We start from the raw sequence: 21,783 nt of genomic DNA, 5'->3' as shown, positions 1-21,783 counted from the left end.
AGAAAGCGGCAACTCGGAAACACCAATAGGTAGAGACAAAAAAGAAAGTCCCCAACAAAAGCCCACTATTTCTGGCCAAAGCAGCAGGAAAGGGAACACAGAAAACTTTTAGACAGTTACTGCTCTACTCCAGCCACGTACCGCAGGAAACACTGTGGCCCCACACCCACCATGCCAAGTGCAGGTACAGCCCAGACCTCCACCCTTTCACAGCTGGGTGTTGTCCCCACACCCTTGCCCAGATGGTGGCAGAGAGAGCCAGTAGGGAAGTGGGGCTTCCACCCCTACCAGCCCAGATGGTTTAAAAAAAAAAAAAAAACAAAAACAAAAAAACTCCAGGCCCAGATGGTTTCACTGAAGAATTCTACCAAATACACACACACATACATATATATTTTTTTAAATGAATACTAACTGTACAGTCTCTTCTAGGAAATAGAAAAGAATTCCTGTCAGTGCATTATTTAAAGCTAATATTAACCTGTCCAAAACCAACCAAAGAAAGTTAAAAAAAAAAACTACATGAATTCACACGTAAAACTCTAACACAAAATATCAGCTGATAAAATTCACAATATATAAAAAGAATTACATAGCCTGACCAAGGGGAATTCATTCCAGGGATGCAAGGCTGGTTCAATACCTGAAAAGTCACCCAAAACACGGACTCCAATAAATGAGTTCAACGAAGTCATGAGGTACATGACAAATACAGAAAACTTAACTGCATTTCAATATATCAGCAATGAACATGTGAATGCTGAAAAGTACAATACCATTTACAATTGTTAGGAAGGAAAAGAGAGAGCAAAACGACACTCAGAGGACATGTATGACGAAAACCACAAAATGACAACAGAAATCAAAGATCTAAAAATAAATGGAGAGACATTCTGTATTCATGAACTATAAGACTCAACACAATAAAGATATCAATTCTCCCCAAACTGATAATACAGGTTTAATGTAATTCCTATCAAAATCCCAACAAGATTTTTTATGGATATGGACACGGCTATTCTGAAATTTATATGGCTGGTTTCACTCTTATGTGGATCCTGAGAAACTTAACAGAAACCCACGGGGGAGGGGAAGGAAAAAAAAAAAAAAAAAAAGAGGTTAGAGTGGGAGAGAGCCAAAGCATAAGAGACTGTTAAAAACTGAGAACAAACTGAGGGTTGATGGGGGGTGGGAGGGAGGGGAGGGTGGGGGATGGGTATTGAGGAGGGCACCTTTTGGGATGAGCACTGGGTGTTGTATGGAAACCAATTTGACAATAAATTTCATATATTAAAAAAATAAAAATAAAATAAATAAATAAATAAATAAATAAATAGAATAAAATAAAACTTATATGGCAAGACAGAACTAGAATAGCTAAGAAAGTGTGAGTGTCAACTATCCTTCTATTTAAAAAAAAAACTATTTTGAGGAAAAAAAAAAGAATAAAAACTGGAGATACCTGTGTTTCAAGACGAAGACTGGATTTCAAGACACTTTACAGTCACCACAATCAAGACTGCGGTGCTGGTGGAGGGACAGACATGTTAATCAACGGAACAGAACACAGAACCCAGAAATAACCACACACAAACATGCCCAACTGAGGCACGCCTGGCTGGCTCAGTCGGTAGAGTGCACAACTCTTGATCTTGGGGGTGGGAGTTCGAGCCCCACGCTGTAAGTATAGAGCTTACTTTAAAAAAAAAATGCTCAACTGATATCTGACGAAGATGCCAAGGCAAGTGAACAGAGGAAAGACAGCCTTCTGGACAAACAGTATTAGAGAAAGAAGACGTGCATGGGGAAAACAGACGGCAGCAGAAAACTCAGTGTAAGTCTCATACCTTATACAAAAACTAACCCAAGTGAAAAAAAACAAAAACAAAAAAAACTAACCCAAGTGGATCGTGGTCTTAAACGTGAAACCTAAAACCATACAACATTCAGGGCAAAAACACGGGAAAAAATTTTTCAGAATCTAGAGCAAACAACAGACTCAACGCCGAAAGCACAAGCTCTAAGAGGGAAAACTGCGCTGGACGCCCTCAAAGCTGAAACCTTCTGCTCTGCTGAAGATCTGCTTAAAGATGCAAAGGCTCAACTGTACTTCTGTAAAACCTTCTTAAAAGATGGAAAGACAAGCCACAACTGGGAGGAAACACTTGCAACCACATACCCAACAAAGGACTAGTATCTAAAATACAACAAGAAGTCTTAAAACTCAACAGTTAAAACACACGCACTCAACCTAATTAGAAAATAGGCAAAAGTGACATTTCACCAAAAAGGATATACAGAGGGCCCATAAACACATGAAAACTATGTTCTAGGAGCACCTGGGTGGCTCAGTTGGTTAAGCGTCCGACTTTGGCTCAGGTCATGATCTCACGGTCCGTGAGTTTGAGCCCCGCATCAGGCTCTGTGCTGATGGCTCGGAGCCTGGAGCCTGCTTCGGGTTCTGTGTCTCCCTCTCTCTCTGCCCCTCCCTGGCTCGTGCTCTGTCTCTCTCTCACTCGTAAATAAATAAATAAATAAACATTAAAAAAAATTTTTTTTAAAGCTGGTGAGGATGCAGAGAAGCCGGACCACTCATGCACTGTCCGAGGAATAAGAAACGGTTCAGCCGTTCTGGAAGAGTTTCTTAAAAACATAAATGTGCAACCAGCATACGACCCACCAATTGTCTACCTGGGCTTTTGTCCCAGCAAACTCAAACTTAGGTCCACACAAAAACCTGTGCACAAGTGTTTATAGCAGCTGTATTCAAAATTCACCCCACACTGGAAACAATGCAGACACCCCGAGAAGACTGAAAGGTATACACCCTGCGGTACAACCTTGGATGGACTACTACTCAGTGGTTTGAAAGAACAAACTACTCGTCCACGCTAGAACCTGGATGCATCTCCAGGGAAGGAGCGGTCCCCAAAGGTTACATATGGTGTGGCTTCATTTATAAAGCATTCCTGAAATAACAACACCTGTAAAGATGGAGAAGAGATTAGTGGTTGCTGGGGGTTAAGCAGCAGGTCGGGGTGGCTCTAAAAAGGCAGTTTGAAAGTTCCCAGTGGTTATGGAAATATTCTATAGATTCACTGCAGTGATGTCTATATCCTGTTCTACAGTTTTGCAGAGTACTACTGGGGGAGAGTCAATAAGGGATACACAGGATCTCCGTATTGTTTTACATGAATCTAAAATCATCCCAAAATAAAAAGTTTAACTTTATGGTGCCTGGGTGGCTCAGTTGGTTAAGCGTTCAACTTCCTCTCAGGTCACGATCTCACGGAGCATGAGTCTGAGCCCCACATCAGGCTCTCTGCTATCAGCACAGAGTCTGCTTTGGATCCTCTGTCCCCCTCTCTCTCCACCCCTCTCCTGCTGGTTCGTTCTCTCTCTCTCTCTCTCTCCCTCTCTCCCTCTGTCAAAATAAACAAATCAACTTAAAAAGAAAAAGTCTGGGGCGCCTGGGTGGCTCAGTCAGTTAAGCATCCGACTTCAGCTCAGGTCATAATCTCACAGCTTGCGAGTTCAGGCCCCGCGCTGGGCTCTGTGCTGACAGCCGGGAGCCTGGAGCCTGCTTCAGATTCTGTGTCTCCCCCTCTCTCTGATGTTAAAAAAAGTTTAAAAAAAAAAAAAAAGTTTAATTAAGAAAATTCAGTGATTTGAGAAAGAAGACCAGAACGTCAGCACAGAGCACTGGAGCAGTAATCAGGTAAAACTTTGACATGATTATGGTAATTATAAGTAGAGGTGGGGGGGGGGGGGGCGGGTAGGGAGGAGGGCAGGAAGGACATTCCCGCTGCTCGTGAAGTAGTACACCTGTCTCTAGGCCTGGTCAAGTCAAAAGCTGGCAGGCGATGAGTGAGGAGTCGTGGACCTGTTAGTCCTGCGAGAGCCCACAGTCGCGCCCTTGAACCTTCAAAATCAACGGCGGCAGTAGGGTCAGTGCAGGAGTCGGCTGTGGACGGTTCCCTAACTAAGACTGCTGTGCAGGCGGGGGGGAACCCTGCCCGGGGAAGGGCTCGGGAAAGCCAGAAGAGAAAGCCGGCAGCTTGCAGGCACAGGGCTAACCTCCCGTTGGATTCCCATTCCAGAAGCAAGGGCCGGGGTGGGAGCCACAGGGGGTTCCCTACTCGGGGGAGGCAGTCCACTCTCTCAGTTCACAGGTGGATCACCAAGAACGTGGAGGTCAGAAGAGAAGAGGAAAGTACACGTTTTAAATACCTGGCCGCGGCAGGCAACAGGGGAAAGACGGGGTTCGGGAGAGAGACTGGTACTTGAGGTGCCATTAGCTCAGCTTCCACATTTTGTTAGAAGACGTGTGTTAAGTGCCCTTCTCAGGGAGGGGCCGGTTCACACAGCCAGACTGTTTTTTCCCAACGGAAGTCCACAAACTGTGAACTGGCCAAGAGTCTCGTGAACGGCAAAGCGGAGAAGACACAACGAAGAACCTTCCCTCTTCTCTCTTCTGTTCTTCCCGTCTGCGGCCCCCAGCTCTCCCACCAGGGTCACCTGATCCCGCACCGGGTGACAGCAATGGGTGAGGACCCCTCCTGGCTCCCGCTGCATTTGAGGCCAGCACAGCAACAGCCATATGGATCTTACCAACGTCCCGGACTATGGAACAGACTCGGGGTGGGCTTAATTAAACCGAGCGCTGACAAAGCGGCAACGTTCCCACAGACCACCGCGCAGGCTGGGCCGCCGAGCGAGAGACAAGGCTGGCCGCCTGGGTCTGCGGGAGAACCGTCCTCTGGCCTAGTCGGAGAAGAAAGGCGATGAAGAAGGGGGGCCTTCTGGGCAAGGACTCCAGTAAGAGAAGGGGAGATGGGGAACAGGAGGAGGAGACCATGGGACACGTTTATGTTGCCAACCAGTCACGCCTGGATGTGCAGGCAGCCGAGGCTTCCGAGTATAAATATGAGCTGAGTGGACACTTAGCCAGACAGACGTGGGGAAAGAAAAGACAACAGGGGGCAGTGGGGGGGGGGGGGGGGGGAGCGGAATAAGGGGAACGTTCAGCTCAGTGCATATTTGGCCCTAGAGTTAGCTATTCTGCCATGACTCATTCCGAAGTATTCCAGGTGAAACACGTGAGCTACTCTACACACTTGTCCCAGCAAAACGCAGAAGTCGAGGCAAAGCAACCACACACACACACACACACACACACACACACACAGAAGATGTAAATCTCCTTCTCCGAGGGAAATCTCCACCCCAGTTTGACGCTAGTTTGGCTGGTGAGCCTCAACGGTCAACGGAGAACAAAAACTAGGGGGATACACGGAAGAAGGGAAAGTCCTTTCTCTGAGCCCACATCCTTTCCCCTTCCGAGAAAAACAAAGGTTCCCCAAGAGAACAGACTACGGGAGGGCGGCTCCAAATGCCAGATCCTGACCAGCACGCACGGGTGAGGCGAGACGTGAGGAGAACCCTGTGAAGCCAGGACTCACCCTGCCACCCCACGGAGAGTACCAGCGGACGTAGAAACAAGGCAAGAGAACAAACAGAATGAAAGAAATGGGTTTGGTTTTTTTTTTTTAACTCTATCCTTTTAAGACGCGAAGAAATAGGGCCCTTCTGATGAAGCAGTGACGAGGTCAGAGGGCACCCAGAAAGACCCCAGGCGCTGTCACAAGGACACAGTAGAAGAGCTATGTCAGCCGCCGCCTGCCCGAACTAGTCGGCCGCTCTGTGGAGTGCTCCACTGTCTGGGCCGAGGACACGTAACGTCCAATGCTGCAAGGATGCTCTCAAAACTCTCTACCATTTCCACCTCCACTAAACTGCAAATCCAGAGAACAAAAAATTATTGAGGTATTCTTGATCTTTTGCTCCCCAGACTCAAACCCTACAAAGAACTCAGCAGCGGCCCTTGAGGAAACTGATCGCGGCGGCTCTGAGACCTCTGGAGCACAGCATCAACCTCAGGCGACAAGACAGCGGCAAACAAAGCAAAGCGGATCACCCGTGGGTCTTCACAAACAGAAGTTCGAGCCAGTAGTGGCGCAAACTAGCACCCCCCTTCCAATTTCATGAGCTTCCTCGTTTGGACAATAAACCATACAGTCTCTCTAGCCTGAATTTGGTTCATTCAACACGTTCCGTTAGTTCCCAATGATAAGTATCACGTATCTGTAAAACGCACTGATCGATCCCTTGGCCAAATGGTGGCTCGTGGAGAGAAGACGATGACAGGAGATAAAAGGGCCCACTGACGTCCACTGGGACCTGCATGTCACCAACATCAACCTACACCTCAGCGCCCAAAAGATAATAAATAAATAAAAATAAAAATGAAAAGCTAGGAGGAAACGCGAAGGCATTCTGTTCAAGCGGAGATGGTTTTCCACTTTTTCATCATACTGGGGACTATTACTGAACGTACTTCTGGACCAGCGTCTCTCGTAAGCAGGCACACCATGTTAAGTGGGTACCGGTAAGTCTGTTTAACTGTAAAAGGCAGTAATTATAAGTAACAGGAATTTTTTTTAATCCCCGAACTGTCAATAACAACCAGGAACGCTGGCGATGTAACCTGATTTGAACACCTGATACGATGGCAGGCTACTACAATTGGCCCCACGTCAGACCTCCCACACATATACCGGTGACCCAACAATTAAGAGCGCGTTTATCCCACATCTAAGGCGCCGTAACTCAACTCGTACAGAGAGTTTCTGTCAAAAAAGACCTCGTCTTCCAAAGACGTTGTTTGTAAAACGAGACTCGTTATTTCAACGTTGTTCAAGCCTCCGAAGACAATCCTTTCCCTCGTGCGCTCGCGCACCACGCACATACACCGCGCGCACCGCGCACACACACACACACACACACACACGTGCACTCCCATTTAATTGCGTTCCCACCCCGAAAATCAAGGGCATCGTCTAGAGCACTCATTTCTACAGATCTGTCACCGAAACACCAAAACGTAAGGGATACTCTACTTGTCCACTCGTATCTGCAGCCTGCTGGAAGTGTGTGGCCAGCGACGGTCTCGTCCTGGAAAACTTCGTTACACTCCAAACATTTCAGACTATGCCTACAGAGCTTGGATGGGTCTTCGTCTAGAGGCATAGCTGGAATGATGGGTGTGCTGGAGGGAGCGGATATGACTGTCCCGGTGATGCCAGCCTGAATCTTCGTTACAGTGTGTGTGCCGGCTCCCGCGGAGCCTGGAAGAGCAGAGGACGAAGCGGAAGTATTGCTCGACGGAGAGACAATCATCTGATCGGCTGGGACTGGCTTTAAAATCAAGTGGGAGCACTGCATCACAACCCCCTTTTCCTTGTGCCCGCGGGCGTGGGAAAGGAGACTGCACTTGTTGTAAAAAACGAGGTTCTTTGTACAGTGGTTACACGTCACTTCGATGCGCACGCTGCGTCGGTCGTAGTGCTGGGTCAGACTCTTCTCCAGGGCAAAGGAGTCGCCACACTCCAAGCACTTGTACCCGCGGGTCGGTAACGTGATGCCTGCGTTGGCAGGAGGACTGAGGTTGGGGATGTAAACTGGGACCCCGGGTTGACGCTCGCTCAGCACCTTGTTGAAAGCTTCCACCACGGAACTCTGCAAGGAGGACAACCACCTGGACCCGAGACACCTTTTTTGGGTGGTTGCGAGGCTGCTGCATTGATTATTGCCTGCTTTATTTGCTGCTGAGGTTTGGTTAGCACTTGGCGGAGCTCGGAGGTGGCCTGGGCGCCCTGAGGCAGAAGGTTAAGGTTGGCGAGGTGCACAGTCTTTGGCACGAGTTTGGCGTTGGCCAGGCTGGATGCCGGCACCACAACGGTTTGCTGCTGGATGGCATTGGCGGCTTTGATGATGGCGCTGCTGGCGCTCTGAACAGAGGCAGCAGATATGACCGTGGCTTTGACCGTCGTGTTGTTAGCGAGCTTCAAATTAATGACTTGGGATCCCGCCGTCTTCACGGCGGACACTGGGAGGAAGGCGGTTGCCACGGGCTTGATGGTGACCTGTTTGGGGGTCAGCTCCGCAGGGGCGACTGCGTTGGTGACCACCGCCGACTGCAGAGGCGCCCTGGGCGGGGAGGAGAGGACGGCAGCCGAAGCCGGAGAGGACAGGAGAGACGTCACAGACGCCATCACGGGCCCCGCCTGCTCGGAAGGCTTTTTTCCAGAGTCGAGATCGACCTCTGGCAACACCCTCGTCACTGTTCTCTTTATTTCCCCAGAAGACGTCTTAATGGTTTTTATGCGGACTTTGGGGATTGCTGGTGTCGACCCTGCGGGAGAGGATGGAGACCCCTTGCTGCTGTTCTCACTGGAGATGCTCCTGGGGCTATCGGGCTGCTTCAGGGACACTTTCTTTGTCCCGTCGATGAGGCTCTGGGATTCAGGAGACTTCTCCATGGCTCTGGGACTATCGTTTGCTTCTTTAGGTAACGGAGAGGCCCCCTGTGATTCGGCCCACCGGTTCCTTGCAGGAGTCGGAAGCAGCCTTTTTAGCACTAAGTGCTGCTATTGCAGCTATACACGAGGACAGCTTGGACGATGGCTTTGACCTCGACAGCGCGACGCTGCCGAGGCTGGGTTCACTCTTCTCCGAGCTCAGCTTCCCGTCGTGGGCCCGGTTTTCAAGCACCTTTTCAGAGTTTTCCTTCAGCTTATCCTCTGCTTTTCTGGCTTTGAAAGGTTCGTAAACACTCAGATTTAGGGAATTTGTTTCTGTCTCTCTCTTAACGACTCTGTTTTTATCTAAATTGCCTGAAGGAGAGATTCCAGTTTTGCTCAAACCGTCCCCTTCCGAGCGCCTTTGGCTTGTCATAGTCCTGCTGGGCGGCCGACCCCGGCAACACGTTCGCCCGAAAACCGGAACGCACGTCCTCTTTGTCCGGTGGGTCGTCCACCTCGATCTTCTCGTCGTCGTCAAACTCTTCAGCGCTTGAGATGGGGCTAAACTGGCTGAACGTGGAGTCTTTTAAAGTCACCTCCGAGGCAGGCGCATCTCCTTTCAAGGACTTCGATCCATCTTTGCCGTAACTGTCGAGAGAGGACGCGGTGAGAAACCCGTTGTGCAAGCCGTTGCCAGTGGGATTGTGGCCGTCCTTCTCGGCGCCCTCGGAGGAATCGATGTTCCGAACGTTCTTCACGATGACGCTGACGCCCACGTCGGAAGAGGACGGTGTGTGGGAGTCCTCGTCGCCATGGGCGTTCTGCTTGATGTGGCTTTCCTGGTCCTCGTGTACAGACTCAATAGCTGCTTTCCGGATCGACCATGTCTGGGATGTCAAATGCTGCCAGGAGGTCATCAAAGTCTGGGGTCTTCATATCCCCCATGGTCATGAATTTGATCAGATGTTCTGTTAAGCGAACAGAAACAATTCCATCAGCAAGGAAAACTTGTAACGATGGGATAAATATCCCTATAGGATTTACACAAACACAGTGACAATGACCGAAGAGAGAGCAAGTTGATAACTACCCTTCTTACAGCGAGGGGACTCTGAGTGAACAAACATCCAGAGAACATGGGTAAAACCTGGGTAATCACAGCTTCAAACTGATTTCTCCAGAATGCCACAGAGCATTCCCAGCATGGCACCTCTCTAACAAGAGGGAAGCTGACTGGAACAGGGACGGCACGAAGAGTAGGTTTCGACGTAACACCCAGAAAACTTGCCATGCATCACTGGACTCATCACGCTGTCTTCACAAAAAGCTATTCCCGAACCTATTTCGATCTCTACACCATTCGATTCTCCTGGCAAAATTAGCACGATTATAGTCACCACCATGTTTGGCCTCTTGCATTAAAAGGAATATATGACAATCAAAAAAAAAAAAAAACCAAAAACGAATTACAGATCTCGACCCGCCCACGGAACAAAGGAGCATCCCAACCCATCACATAATGTCTACTGCTAATAAAGTTCCACCTGAGATTTAAAAAAAAAAAAGAAAAAATCCTAAGGAGCTTATTCCATCCGTTTTTATTGAATCCTACTTTCCTCTATTATGTTAGGGAAAAAAATACTCTCCTGGCAGAAAAGTATAACGTCCCTTCTTTTTTCCTCTCTGGTTCACTGCTTTTAGTGGTTAAGGTAACACACAGCTATTTCCTGATTGCCACTCATCCAGCACAGTGGTCCACGTGGCTGTGGCGGCTGAGGATGACCCTGCCATGACATTGTTCTCAGCGTGGAGCAACATGGACCCCAGGGTGTGGCAGAGCCTGGGAGAAGGGAGGTCTTCTCCTCTGCACTGGGGCTAGATGGGGGCGGAGAACGTTCTGTGAATGTCAGCAACGCCCTGGGCAGTAGGAGGACACGGTTTTAGGAAAATGGACAGTCACGGCCATTACTACAGATGAAGGATCGATTACAAACACGTGAAATGCTTGGGGTCTTTAAAGGGCACCCTTTGCCCACCTGCAGAGGACACGTAATCAGATGTAACTCCACTGTGAGAGAGATCTCTCTCCTGCCTGAACCCCAGAGCACTCCACCTGTTTCCAGTATTTTCTGGTATGCGGCACGGCATACATTTGTCTCTTCGTTCCTACTAGCCTGTCAGCTGACTGAAGATGGCAATGTCTCACTCACTGTGACACCATAAATGCTACATGACTACCACGCCACAAAGTCAGGCACGAGCACACTGGATTTCTAACCGGAAGCCGGGCCTAGACCCAGCCCCCGTCACTCACTAGCTCTGGGATCCTCAGGAAGGAAGGGAATCTCTAAGGGCCTATTCCCTCTCCCTGCAGTGGATGGAGGCAAGCAACCAGGAAGAGAGGAAAAATAGGAAACAAAAAAACCAATGTAGAAGGGAAGGGGGCCATAGCTAATTTTAGGCAACATTCCATGGAAGAATCAGCCTGATGTATACATACATATTCCTAGACTCTTTCCTTTTTTTTTTTTTAACTTTCTTTTTTACTTTTTAAAATTTACATCCAAGTTAGTTAGCATATAGTGCACCAATGATTTCAGGAGTAGATTCCTTAGTGCCCTTTCCCCATTTAGCCCATCCCACCTCCCACACCCCTCCAGTAACCCTGTTTGTTCTCCATATTTAAGAGTTTCTTATGTTTTTGTCCCCCTCCCTGTTTTTTGTATTATTTTTGCTTCCCCTCCCTTATGTTCATCTGTTTTGTGTCTTAACGTCCTCATATGAATGAAGTCATAGGAAATTTGTCTTTCTCTAATTTCGCTTAGCATAATGCCCTCCAGTTCCATCCACATAGTTGCAAATGGCAAGATTTCACTCTTTTTGATTGCCGAGTAATACTCCATTGTATATATATATATACCACATCTTCTTTATCCATTTATCCATCGATGGACATTTGGGCTCTTTCTATACTTTGGCTATTGTTGATGGTGCTGCTATAAACATGGGGGTGCACGTGTCCCTTCGAAACAGCACACCTGTATCCCTTGGATAAATGCCTAGTAGTGCAATTCCTGGGTTGTAGGGTAGTTCTATTTTTAGTTTTTTGAGGAACCTCCATACTGTTTTCCAGAGTTAGACTCTTTCCTTTTCAATACTTAACAGCTGTTCCTCATTAAAATCTGCTTTAAATCACTGACAGATTGTCTTCCACATTTTACTAAAGTATTTAATGACTTTTTTTGGGTGGGGTGTATCATCTGTAAAAGATCGTGCATTCCTAGCAAAAATAACTATACCGGGGTCAAGGTAGAATTTCTACTGAGGTGACAATATGCATCCCCGTGAAAATTCACATAAACCACAAATCCATCAGCAGTACTAAGACATCCCCCTCAGCTTGGTCACTCACTGTGGGACACATCCAAACCCTTCTAATAATCTGGATGGGAAAAACTACTATTAAAGATGAAATCCGGGGCACCGGGGTGGCTCAGTCGCTTAAGCGTTCCACTTCGGCAGCCTGGAGCCTGCTTCGGATTCTGTGTGTCCCTCACTCTCTGCCCCTTCCCCCACTCACGCTCAGTCTCTCTCTCTCTCAAAAATAAAAATAAAAATACTTAAAAAAAGAAAAAAAAGGTGAAGTCGGGTGATGGGTATTAAGGAGGGTACTTGTTGTGATGAGCTCTGGATGGTGAATGGAAGTGATGAATCACTGAATTCTCCTCCTGAGACCGACATCGCACTGTATGTTAACTCACTAGAATTTAAATAAACATTTGAAAAAAAAAAAAAAAAAGAAAGAAAAAAATCATACAGATGAAATCGACGCGCAGGTTCGACAGGGATGAGCTAAAAGAACAACTCACCTTGCGTTCACATGTCTCAGAACAGAACTAAGAAAGTCACCGCACTTTCCCTAGATGGTCGGCTTAGCCCAGAGGAAAACACCCCGGGCCAGCACTGTCTCAGATAGGTGCCTGTGGGACTGGACAGGGAACGGTTTATCCCCAGCATCAAACTAGAGCCCAGATAAAAGGTGCGGAGGGAAGAAAACAGCAACAGTTCTAGGCTAATATCGTTGTGAAAATATCCATGACGAGGCAAGTCTGTGATTACGGTCTTCCTTTTAGAATGAAATTGAACATTTAAACTGCAAAATACAGGAAATGCAAACTCCATCTGCCAGATGATACCCACGAAACAGTCCACCCACTTAGGAATAATCCCTGAATGTCACTACTGTTATTTTTAAGCAGCAAACTACAGTTACAAATGAAAACTCACCATCAAATCACCATTAGCAAAGCATCCGTCCCCTGTGGTCGAACTTTACCAACCATATTGATCAACGTTTATAGATCGAGGTTCTTAAAGAACTCAAGACACAGAATCATGAACTACCACCCAACTCCCACTGGAGGTGAAACGGTCTGAAAACTGTTTTGTTTTTTAATTTTTTTAATGTTTGTTTATTTTTGAGAGAGGGAGAGCACAAGCAGGGGAGAAGCAGAGAGAGAGGGAGACACAGGGTCTGAAACAGGCTCCAGGCTCCGAGCTGTCAGCACAGAGCCCGACGCGGGGCTCGAACCCACGGACCACGAGATCATGAGCTGAGCCGAAGTCGGACGCTTCACCGACTGAGCCACCCAGGAGCCCCTGAAAACGGTTTTTTTAAGTCACCACTTATCCAAAGCTTGGACCCAGGCTCTAGATGTCCCTGGTGGTGACTAGGCTCTGGCTCGGTCTCCCCATCCCTTTTTTACGGTGACGCGGGATTTATGACACGTGCCCTCCTCCTGTAATTTGGGTAAACAAAACACATCATCCAGTTCCGCATCTTTCGTCCCAGAGGGCAGTCGGCTCAGGAACAAAAAGAACGCAAGAGGCCATTCAAATACCCACGTGTGATGGGCCCGGGACACGCAATCCCAAGAAAGGATAAAAGGTCCTGCGTGAAACAAAGCTCGTTGAACAAATGACAGCCCGGATCCTCAATGTAACTGGCAGGTACCCAGGAATCCTTGGAAGGTTAGTAAACGGATCTCACCCTCTTCCTCTCCAGTTTACATGACAGGGACCTGCCATTCGGGCTGGAGGATGGTGCCCACCACGCTGCCCGTATCTTTTCCTATCCGCCCAACTAAAGCAGAGTTAAGGTTTGGAAAACCCCAGAGAGGAACCCCGGGGTGGGGGAGAAGACATTCCTGACACAGGAGCCACTCGTTCTCTGCAGTAATGTGCCCACACACCCTGCTCTCCTGTCCACCTGTGTCGCTTTCTCTTGCGGGAAGAGGGTGAACTTGAGGGTGAAGTAATGGGACATTTCGAAGAGGTAAGAGGGAATTAGCAGTGGTTCTGAAAACCAGGAGTCGGCCCTCCTAGTTCACCTGAAGGATGTGAAGGGTGAGGACCCAGGACAGGCAGGACAGCGTGAGGGCAGGGCCCCACAGGAGCAGCCGTGCTGCCAGAAACCAAGGCTCACCCGGCGGTGGCCTCACCTCTGCGGGCTTGTAGAGTCATGTTAAGGCCGCACCTCTGCGGGCTTGTAGAATCATGTAATGAATCCCGCTCTCTGTAACTTCACACTTCTTGTATGGTTTGCAGAAATGTTTTCCATCCCCACAATCACGCGGGCCTCTTAGCCGTTCCCTTCCCGCATTCAGGAAGGCCAGAGCAAATTTTCCGCTTGGAGGGGAAGAAAATGTTTCACTCCCTCTTCACTCCCCAGTTACATCAGGGACAAAGAGTGAGGTTTACATTTGAAAGTGTTCACCATTTTTCACCCCAATTCCTAGGTACCACTGTTTTGAGAATGTTACAAAAGTAAATTTCAGACTTCTCTTTTAAAAGGTAATAGGGGCACCTGGGTGGCTCACTGGGTTAGCATCCGACTCTTAATTTGGGCTCAGGTTATGATCTCACAGTCGTCAGATCGAGCCCCAGGCTGGGTTCTGCGCAGGCAGCACGGGGTCTTGGGATTCTCTCTCTCCCCTCTGCCCCTCGCCAGCTCGCTCTTTCTCTCTCTCTCTAAATAGGTGATCTTTTATAAAAGAAAGGTAATAGAGAAAGGACTGACTTTAGCTTCTCTTTCCCTGCACAGCTTGATTATCAGACGGAATTAGCTTTATTGTAACAATGCCTCTCATTTCATTTGTACTCTATAAAACATACCTTCCTTCAAAGGCACTAACAGTCTTTTAATTTAAACCTAAACCCCATATAAATAACCTATAATTCACTAACAGCATTTGCGCTTAATGTAGAATGCCCTTTCACCCAAAGACAGTGAAAGTATCTGCAGGGAGAATGCGAGGCCTGTTTACAAAAAAGGAAATTGAAAGAACTCGGGTCTGTCACATGATCACTTGATTCTCTCCAATGACACAGACCAAACATTTCCTTTGTTACCAAAGCCCTAAAATTATAGAAAGCTAGTTCGTCTTTGTTGGCAAAAGTCCAAAGTCACCAAGTCAAAAGAAAGATTTAAGAAAACCTTTTTCACCCCTTCATCATACTTCTTACACTTTCCGATAAAAGACACTTCTTCGTGGAGCAGTTTCCCAGTTTTAAACTAGAGAATGGCAGCGTAAAAGGCCCAGGTGTCACCTTCCCAGGGAACACTAACTTCAGATAATCCCCAGGGATGTGCCTACACGAACCTGACCCGGCCTAAATCCAGGCCTGGCCCGGTCCAGGTTCTGCCTCCAAAATGGATATGCAAAGTCAATCTGAGCAGTGAAAACACATCGGATTTCCCGTTTAAATGCGGAAACTAACCTTTTCTTTCATGAAAACCAGTAAACTCTGAATCATCATAATCCTAGTATATACTGACCACCTTGTAGGTATTATACAAACTTTCCATAGAACAACTAAAATAATACAACGTCTGTTATTCTTTTGGGGAGACCACATTTGTCACTATTTTCTAGCACTGTGCGGACACTGAAGCCCTTTTTAAAGAAATAATTCAACAGAGTAATGAGTCTAACATATATTTCTAACCCCCTTACCTTTCCTTCAAATACAAAATGTTCTTGGGTGCCTGGGGGGGCTCAGTTGGTTGAGCGACAGACTTGGGTCTCAGGTCTTGATCTCATGGTTCCTGAGTTTGAGCCCCGTCTACATTGGGTTCCGTGCTGATAGCACACAGCCTGCTTTGGATCCTCTGTCCCCCTCTCTCTCTGCCCCGCTCCCACTCATTCTCTCTCTCTCTCTCTCTCCCCCCCCAAACTAAACGTAAATATATATAACATACATGTTAATATATATTATATATACATATATATAACATTCTTACAACACGTTAACATTAAGCAGTGTTTTGCATTCAATTTGTTCCTCCTAGAAAATGAATCTAGCACTCCTGGTTTTTACCAAGTCTTCAAAGACATAAATGGGACTTGCTTTCTCCTGGCTGCCCACATTTTCCCCATTATCCTATCCTGCAGACCTTTGGTTCTTCCTCTATCAACAGCACCTCTCTCACCTTTAGTATTCTCTGGGCTCCCCACCATTATATCTCCCATCCACAAAAGGAAGGAAAAAAAAAAAACAGGGGAAGAAAAAGGGAAGGGGAGAAAGAAAGAAATCACATCCCTTTATCCTCAACTGACCTTCTGCCTTCCACTTCTATCCGTCCCACTTGAATCTGAATTGCTTATAAAAGAAAAATATTTTCTCACTGCAATTCCATTCCAAATACCAAGCAGGTTCAGTTACACAGGTCGGCCCCGCACTTATGCACTTGGCCTAAACCAGCTGGGAACAGATGTCTGTTTTGTGGTGTTTCAAAGAAAGGGAAAAAATCTGATCAGCTCAGTCCCTGGAGCAGCTGTTAAGAACCTCTGCCTTGGGGCCCCTGGGGGGCTCAGTAGGTTAGCGCCCCACTCCTGATCTCGGCTCGGGTCATGATCTCGAGGTTCCTGGGCTCAAGCCCCGCATCGGGCTCACGTCGGGCTCACTGCTGTCAGTGTGTCAGATCCTCGGTCTCCGTCTCTCTCTGCCCCTCCCCAACTCACGCTCTCCCCATCTCTCTCAAAAAATAGAACATGAAAAAAAATGATCGTAATAAAAACACCCACGCACACATATACACACATGTACACACCAAAGTGTGCACAGCTCTGAAGAAAACCAAGCAGTAACAAATGGATCTACGGAGAATCTGTTAAGAATTACATGCCATTTGAAGGCTCCCTGCAAGTGACAAGATGCTAAAGGAAAATGTTCATTCTACCTTTTTCCTCCACACTCACCAGACCCTGATGAATCTTAACAATAAGCCAGAGCACCTGGTAGGTCTACAGGTTCTTCTGCAGCCACAGGGTGGAAGTGTGACCTGTGGCATCACCACCTCCCACCTTTCTGCACTGGTTGGGGGTCTGGTTATGCACCCACCACTCCCCCCCCCAAGGGCAGAAGAACATTTTCTACACAGCCTACACCAGGGTACCATGTGGTGTGTGAAAAGACACTTTACACACAGGGTGAAAAGAACAGAATGTATGTTTTGTTGATTCTGGATGAATTAACAAGAAATTAGTAGATATGGTTGCTATTTATCCAGAATAGATGTTCACTTGTTTCACTAAATCCTCATATTAATCTCAGTGTGATCCTTGCATTAATTCTCGATCCGCAGATACTCTGGCCAAGGAAGTGTTGTTTCCTTCTTCAGTTAATACTGGATGTTCCCGATGTGAAATAGAACTGATGTGAAAGTTCAAAACCCTTCTGGAAATATAAACACAGCACCACTTAATCAGGGCACAACCTTGGGAGATACAAGAATAAAACACAGCAGCTTTCCTGCACATCCGCACCGTCCTCAAGGCTATGCCAGCAGGTTCCTCCCTGCCCTCCTGGCCCGTCCCCTCTCCCCAGCCCTGCAGGAACAACCAGGGGAACGTCCCTCCACATAAGCAAAGGGCCTCTACAAACCTCAGCCCTTCCCAAAGCTCAACCTGCAATCCTTGGACCACGTCCCGCGTCACCCCCCTAAAGAAGGTCACCCTTAGATCCAAGCGCTGAAAGCTCAGCCATGAAGGTTTCCTTTGCTTGGCCCACGGAGGCCTCTCCAGCGGCCAAGACGATCTCCAGGGCAGAGAGCAGACCCCTGCACTTATCCCCCCGGGAGCCCTACCTCCCCCGTCTCACTCAGCTTCACGATGCTCTCTTCCACACTGCTGACTCCCACGCTGCCAGAGGACAGAGGTGGTTCCTCACCTTCCCCCTTCCCTCTTTCCTGCTCTGTCCCTTCTTCTCCCTGCAATTGGCCTCAGAGACAGCAGGCACCAGGGGAGACCTCTTCGGGTTCCTGGCATGCTGCTTTTAGTCAAGGACTCGGATCGCTGGGACAAATTCTGTACCTCCGGATCCCTGCCGGCCCCTCTGCGATCCACTCTCCTGATACCACTGCTACAATCCAGGGGCTGCAGGAAGGAATTTGGGGGCGGGGGGGGGGGGGGGGGGGAGACACTACTCTGCATCACAATTTTGGGGGTGGACACACACTTCTATGCATTTATTAAAACCCAGAGAACTTTACTGTATGAAAATGGAGGCAGGGAAGACAACCAGGAATGATGGGAGGCCCCAAATGAAACAGCAACTGTAAGAAAGAACCTAACTACATCACGGTGAGTAGTATCGGCATGCAGAAGACAGAGGGAAGAAAAGAACTAGCTGAAGTTAATGGGAAAACGCAATTCTGACTGTACACAAGAGGCTGGAGAGGAAGAAAACTGCGCACGTCTTGTCCTCCACAGTCAGTCCCAAAACTGCTGATTGGGGTACAGCCTATAATCGTCAGTAGTGTTAGATCAATGGTAATTGTTCAGTTTGGATCAGTGTTACAATTATGCAAGGTGGTTAGGGAAATCTGGGGAAAGGGCACATAGACACTCTTTGCGTTATTTTTGCAACTTTTCTGCAATTTACAATAATTTCAAAACAGTTTCATGAAGACACATACAATCATTTAATAGCGTGTAGCTACTAAATGACATCAAGCAGGTGCCTCGCAGCTACAAAACACTCCGTACGACGGCCCATTCCCAGTCCCCATTGCCTCGTGCCCGTTCCATCGCCTGTGTCCTTTCCCACTGCCCGTGGCCTTGCAGCAGAATTTCATTCCCCGACCGGCCATCTTTCCCTCCCGTGGACCCCGCAGCACCGCCAGGAGGCCACCAGGCTTCCCCCGACTCCCTGGCTCTCCCCTCCTCCCCCGTGGGTCCCGTCAGACTCTGCATCTACCTCTGTTCAAAGGGCAAGAGCAGCAGCTCCCAGGGTCCCGGCCACAACGCACATTCACAGAACTCTGCCATCTAATTGTACCTGAAGAGTCCTCTTTCTAAACTGCCGGTTTTCCGCTTGGTTCCCCCAACCATATGACCAAGTGTTCCCTCCCAACCTGTTCCTCTTGAGTCCCGACTGGGTGACACTCACTTTCTCTGGGAAAACCCTGAAAACCTTCGGGCAGCATTTTACACACTGTGAAATACACGCGGCTTCCATAGGATCTTATTAGGCTTTTCACAAACACAAGGCTGAAGTAAGCACACCCAGGAAAAGCTGGATTTTTCTACACTGAACAGACTTCCTTTCGGCAGCCAGCTAGTTACGAATATTCTAAGTCTCTGAAAAGAGGAACGCAGGAGTCCCCAAATTCTGATCTGACCAAAGGTCCCATAATGATTTCCCAAAAGGCTCTACCGATTTCTGCTGCTGCCACTATGCATCAGAGTTACTTTAGTTGCTCCTTGTCCCTCGACTTCATATTTATTAGCAAATGCCGAAGGTGGCAAAAAGGTAACTTACTATATACCAATTTCTACGTTATTGATTATTACGAAGTTTAAACTTTTTCCCACATGGTTCGCTTACCAGCTGTAAGGAGTAGGTGTTCGATGAATAATGGACGGATGGATGGAGGGACATGATGAACTTCCTATCTACTTCTTTCTGCCGCTCTAGGAAATAATGGACCAACCTACATGCTTTGTCACTGAGCTGATAGTAACAAGCAAGAGCGTACAAAACCCACCCATACCACAGTCCCCGGAACACGTTGGTTTCTATTAACAAACCCTGGTGGAAAGACTGAGCATTTACTGTCCCAGCTACACAACACGCAGACAACAGGTGGGAGGGCAGAATACCCCTTCCACACCTACCGTCCCTTTGCTCTGACCTCTTTGTGTCAGAAAATTCTCCACCTAAACACAGAGGTGAGCAAACGGTACCTGCACGCGACCCCGGGGACAGGGGAGGACTGGTAGTTAGATATTTAGAGAGAAGGTCGTCATCATCAAACACACAGCGCGTAAAGCACAGCGAGCAGGAGTGGCCGCTGGTCAGAGAATTTTAAGGGATGTTTCCTACTCTTCTCATCCCACAACCAGACAGGAGACCCACCGCTATGGCCAGGACACCTACCCGGCCACGCATTCAGGACCCACTGTGGAGAACGGTTTGTGATCGCTAACCGTCCTCATCACCGGATATCTGGACTTGAGCAAGGGAAGGGAAGACAGTAAGTGGGCAGCACCCTCAGGTGGGGAGGCTGGCACTGAGGGGCCCGGGGGGAGGTCCCGCACAGAACCCACGGGCCGAGGAATGAGCCTCGGTCGGGATCAGAGCTGGAGGCTGGGGCTTAAATGACCCACCAGGTCAGAACCAGAGAGGCGGATGGGCGAGATGCCCAGAGCAGAGGCGCAGGGGCACTGCCCTTGCCTGAGCCCACCTGATCTCTACAGCCCCCAAACCAGTGCACAACTACAGTTTACACACACACACAGCACTTCAGACTTGGCACCATTTCCCACAAACAGCGGCTCTGTCCTCTGAAATGGTGGGACATTGGAGAAGGCCAAGACCTGAGAGCTGTGCCTCCTCCGAATCCTCAGAACCCTCCCCAGCGGAGCCCCAAGAATTATATAAAACTCTTAAGTTTAGAGTCTTAGTTAATAAAGAAAAATCAGTCAGGCCCCTGGGTGGCTCAGTCGGTAAAGCATCCGACTCTTGGTTTAAGCTCAGGCCTTGATCTCAGGGTTGTGAGTTCAAGTCCCCATTGAGTTCGACACTGGGCGTGGAGTCTATTTAAAAAAAAAAAAAAAAAAGAACAACCAATAATTAACGTGATGTGAAGAACAAAAAAAAAAAATAATAATATATACCTCCATGTGTTTTGAGACCCACACTCAATAAGAAAGTGGTTCTGGTATAGCGTTTCCCATAAAGATCAAATATAGAAGAAATTACATCCTGAAGATGTAAATGTTTTATTATTCCAGCCACCTACACTTTAATCTCCTTCATTTAACTCTGTCACTACTCTTGGCATTCTCTGTCATCGAGGCTAGACTGTAAACTGGGAAAGACAAATGCAAATCTCTAGTTCCCGAGTCCATTTGATTTCATCGATTTCTGTTGCCTTCATAAAACCAAATGCTCAAAATTTAATTTTAGTGAGTTTTTAACTATCTCCTTAAGATTCACAAATCTGTAAAAATTCTTGGGACCTACACTAAAAGATACAAACTACAGACCAAAAATATCATCAACCTAAATTCAATCCCGTTAGCCAGATTTCTATCTAGTGTCAACACCGGAGATCAGACCACATAAAAAAGCAGCTTAACTCCCCACGCAAGAAATAATGATTTTGTACTGACGTAGTTTTCTAAAACCTGAAGCGACACAAACCAACTCTGCGCAGTCTTATTGAAAGGTTCGACAAGAGGAAGAGGAAAGTGAGTCATTTGAGACAGTGAGCCCAGTGCTAGGGCAGATGCCTTGCGAAGACCAAAAGTGGGGATACCCAGTACACGGATCTTGGTTTCTGACACCATTTTCCACTAAAAGGAACCAGGGTTCCTTGGACAAATGGCTGATTCTAGGATCTGGCAGGAAATGCACGAGAAGAACCTGGGGCACCTTGGGAGTGCCAGGAAGTAAGAAAGTGCCCCAAAACGAAACAGCTACATTGACAGGGGCTTGTCAAAGGAACACACAGATCAACTGAAAAAGCTCCCAGTGGCCAAAGCTTGTACAATTTGAGCAACAGGTAAAGTAGTGCTGGATTATATCTCAAAGTATAAAATAAAAACCCATGAGTCCGTAATGATAGAAATGATTAAAATAGGGGAGCCTGGGTGGTTCAATCGGTGGAGCATCTGACTCTTGATGTCAGCTCAGGCAATGAGCTCTCCTTCTCCCTCTGCCCCTCTCCCCTGCTCACACTCTCACTCTCAATCTTTAAAAAAAAAAAAAACGGGGGGGGGGGTGGCCTGGGTAGATGAGTTGGGTGAGCGTCCGACTTGAGCTCAGGTCATGATCTCACCGTTCTTGAGTTCAAGCCCCGCATTGGGTTCTGTGCCAACAGCTCAGAGCCTGGACCCTGCTTCGGATTCCG

The 21,783-nt window shown here is 47.8% G+C and overlaps 1 protein-coding gene across 1 annotated transcript in view; it reads right to left on the bottom strand.

Annotated features, from left to right (window-relative positions):
* The window catches only part of ZNF532 (zinc finger protein 532), a 108,138-nt gene that overhangs the window by 51,180 nt on the left and 35,175 nt on the right, over window positions 1-21,783 (bottom strand). The window contains 7 exon segments of the mRNA XM_019463895.2: window positions 6,960-7,004; window positions 7,006-7,590; window positions 7,592-7,621; window positions 7,623-8,438; window positions 8,440-8,772; window positions 8,774-9,235; window positions 9,237-9,331. Coding sequence (XP_019319440.2) covers window positions 6,960-7,004; window positions 7,006-7,590; window positions 7,592-7,621; window positions 7,623-8,438; window positions 8,440-8,772; window positions 8,774-9,235; window positions 9,237-9,314 — 2,349 coding nt within the window. The 5' untranslated portion in view covers window positions 9,315-9,331.

The sequence above is a fragment of the Panthera pardus genome, unplaced genomic scaffold (genome assembly GCF_024362965.1).
Source record: "Panthera pardus isolate Hobbes unplaced genomic scaffold, ASM2436296v1 HiC_scaffold_15, whole genome shotgun sequence".
Lineage (NCBI taxonomy): Eukaryota > Metazoa > Chordata > Mammalia > Carnivora > Felidae > Panthera > Panthera pardus.
The sequence above is the reverse complement of the archived record's forward strand: the minus strand, read 5'-3'. Positions and strand labels throughout refer to the sequence as shown.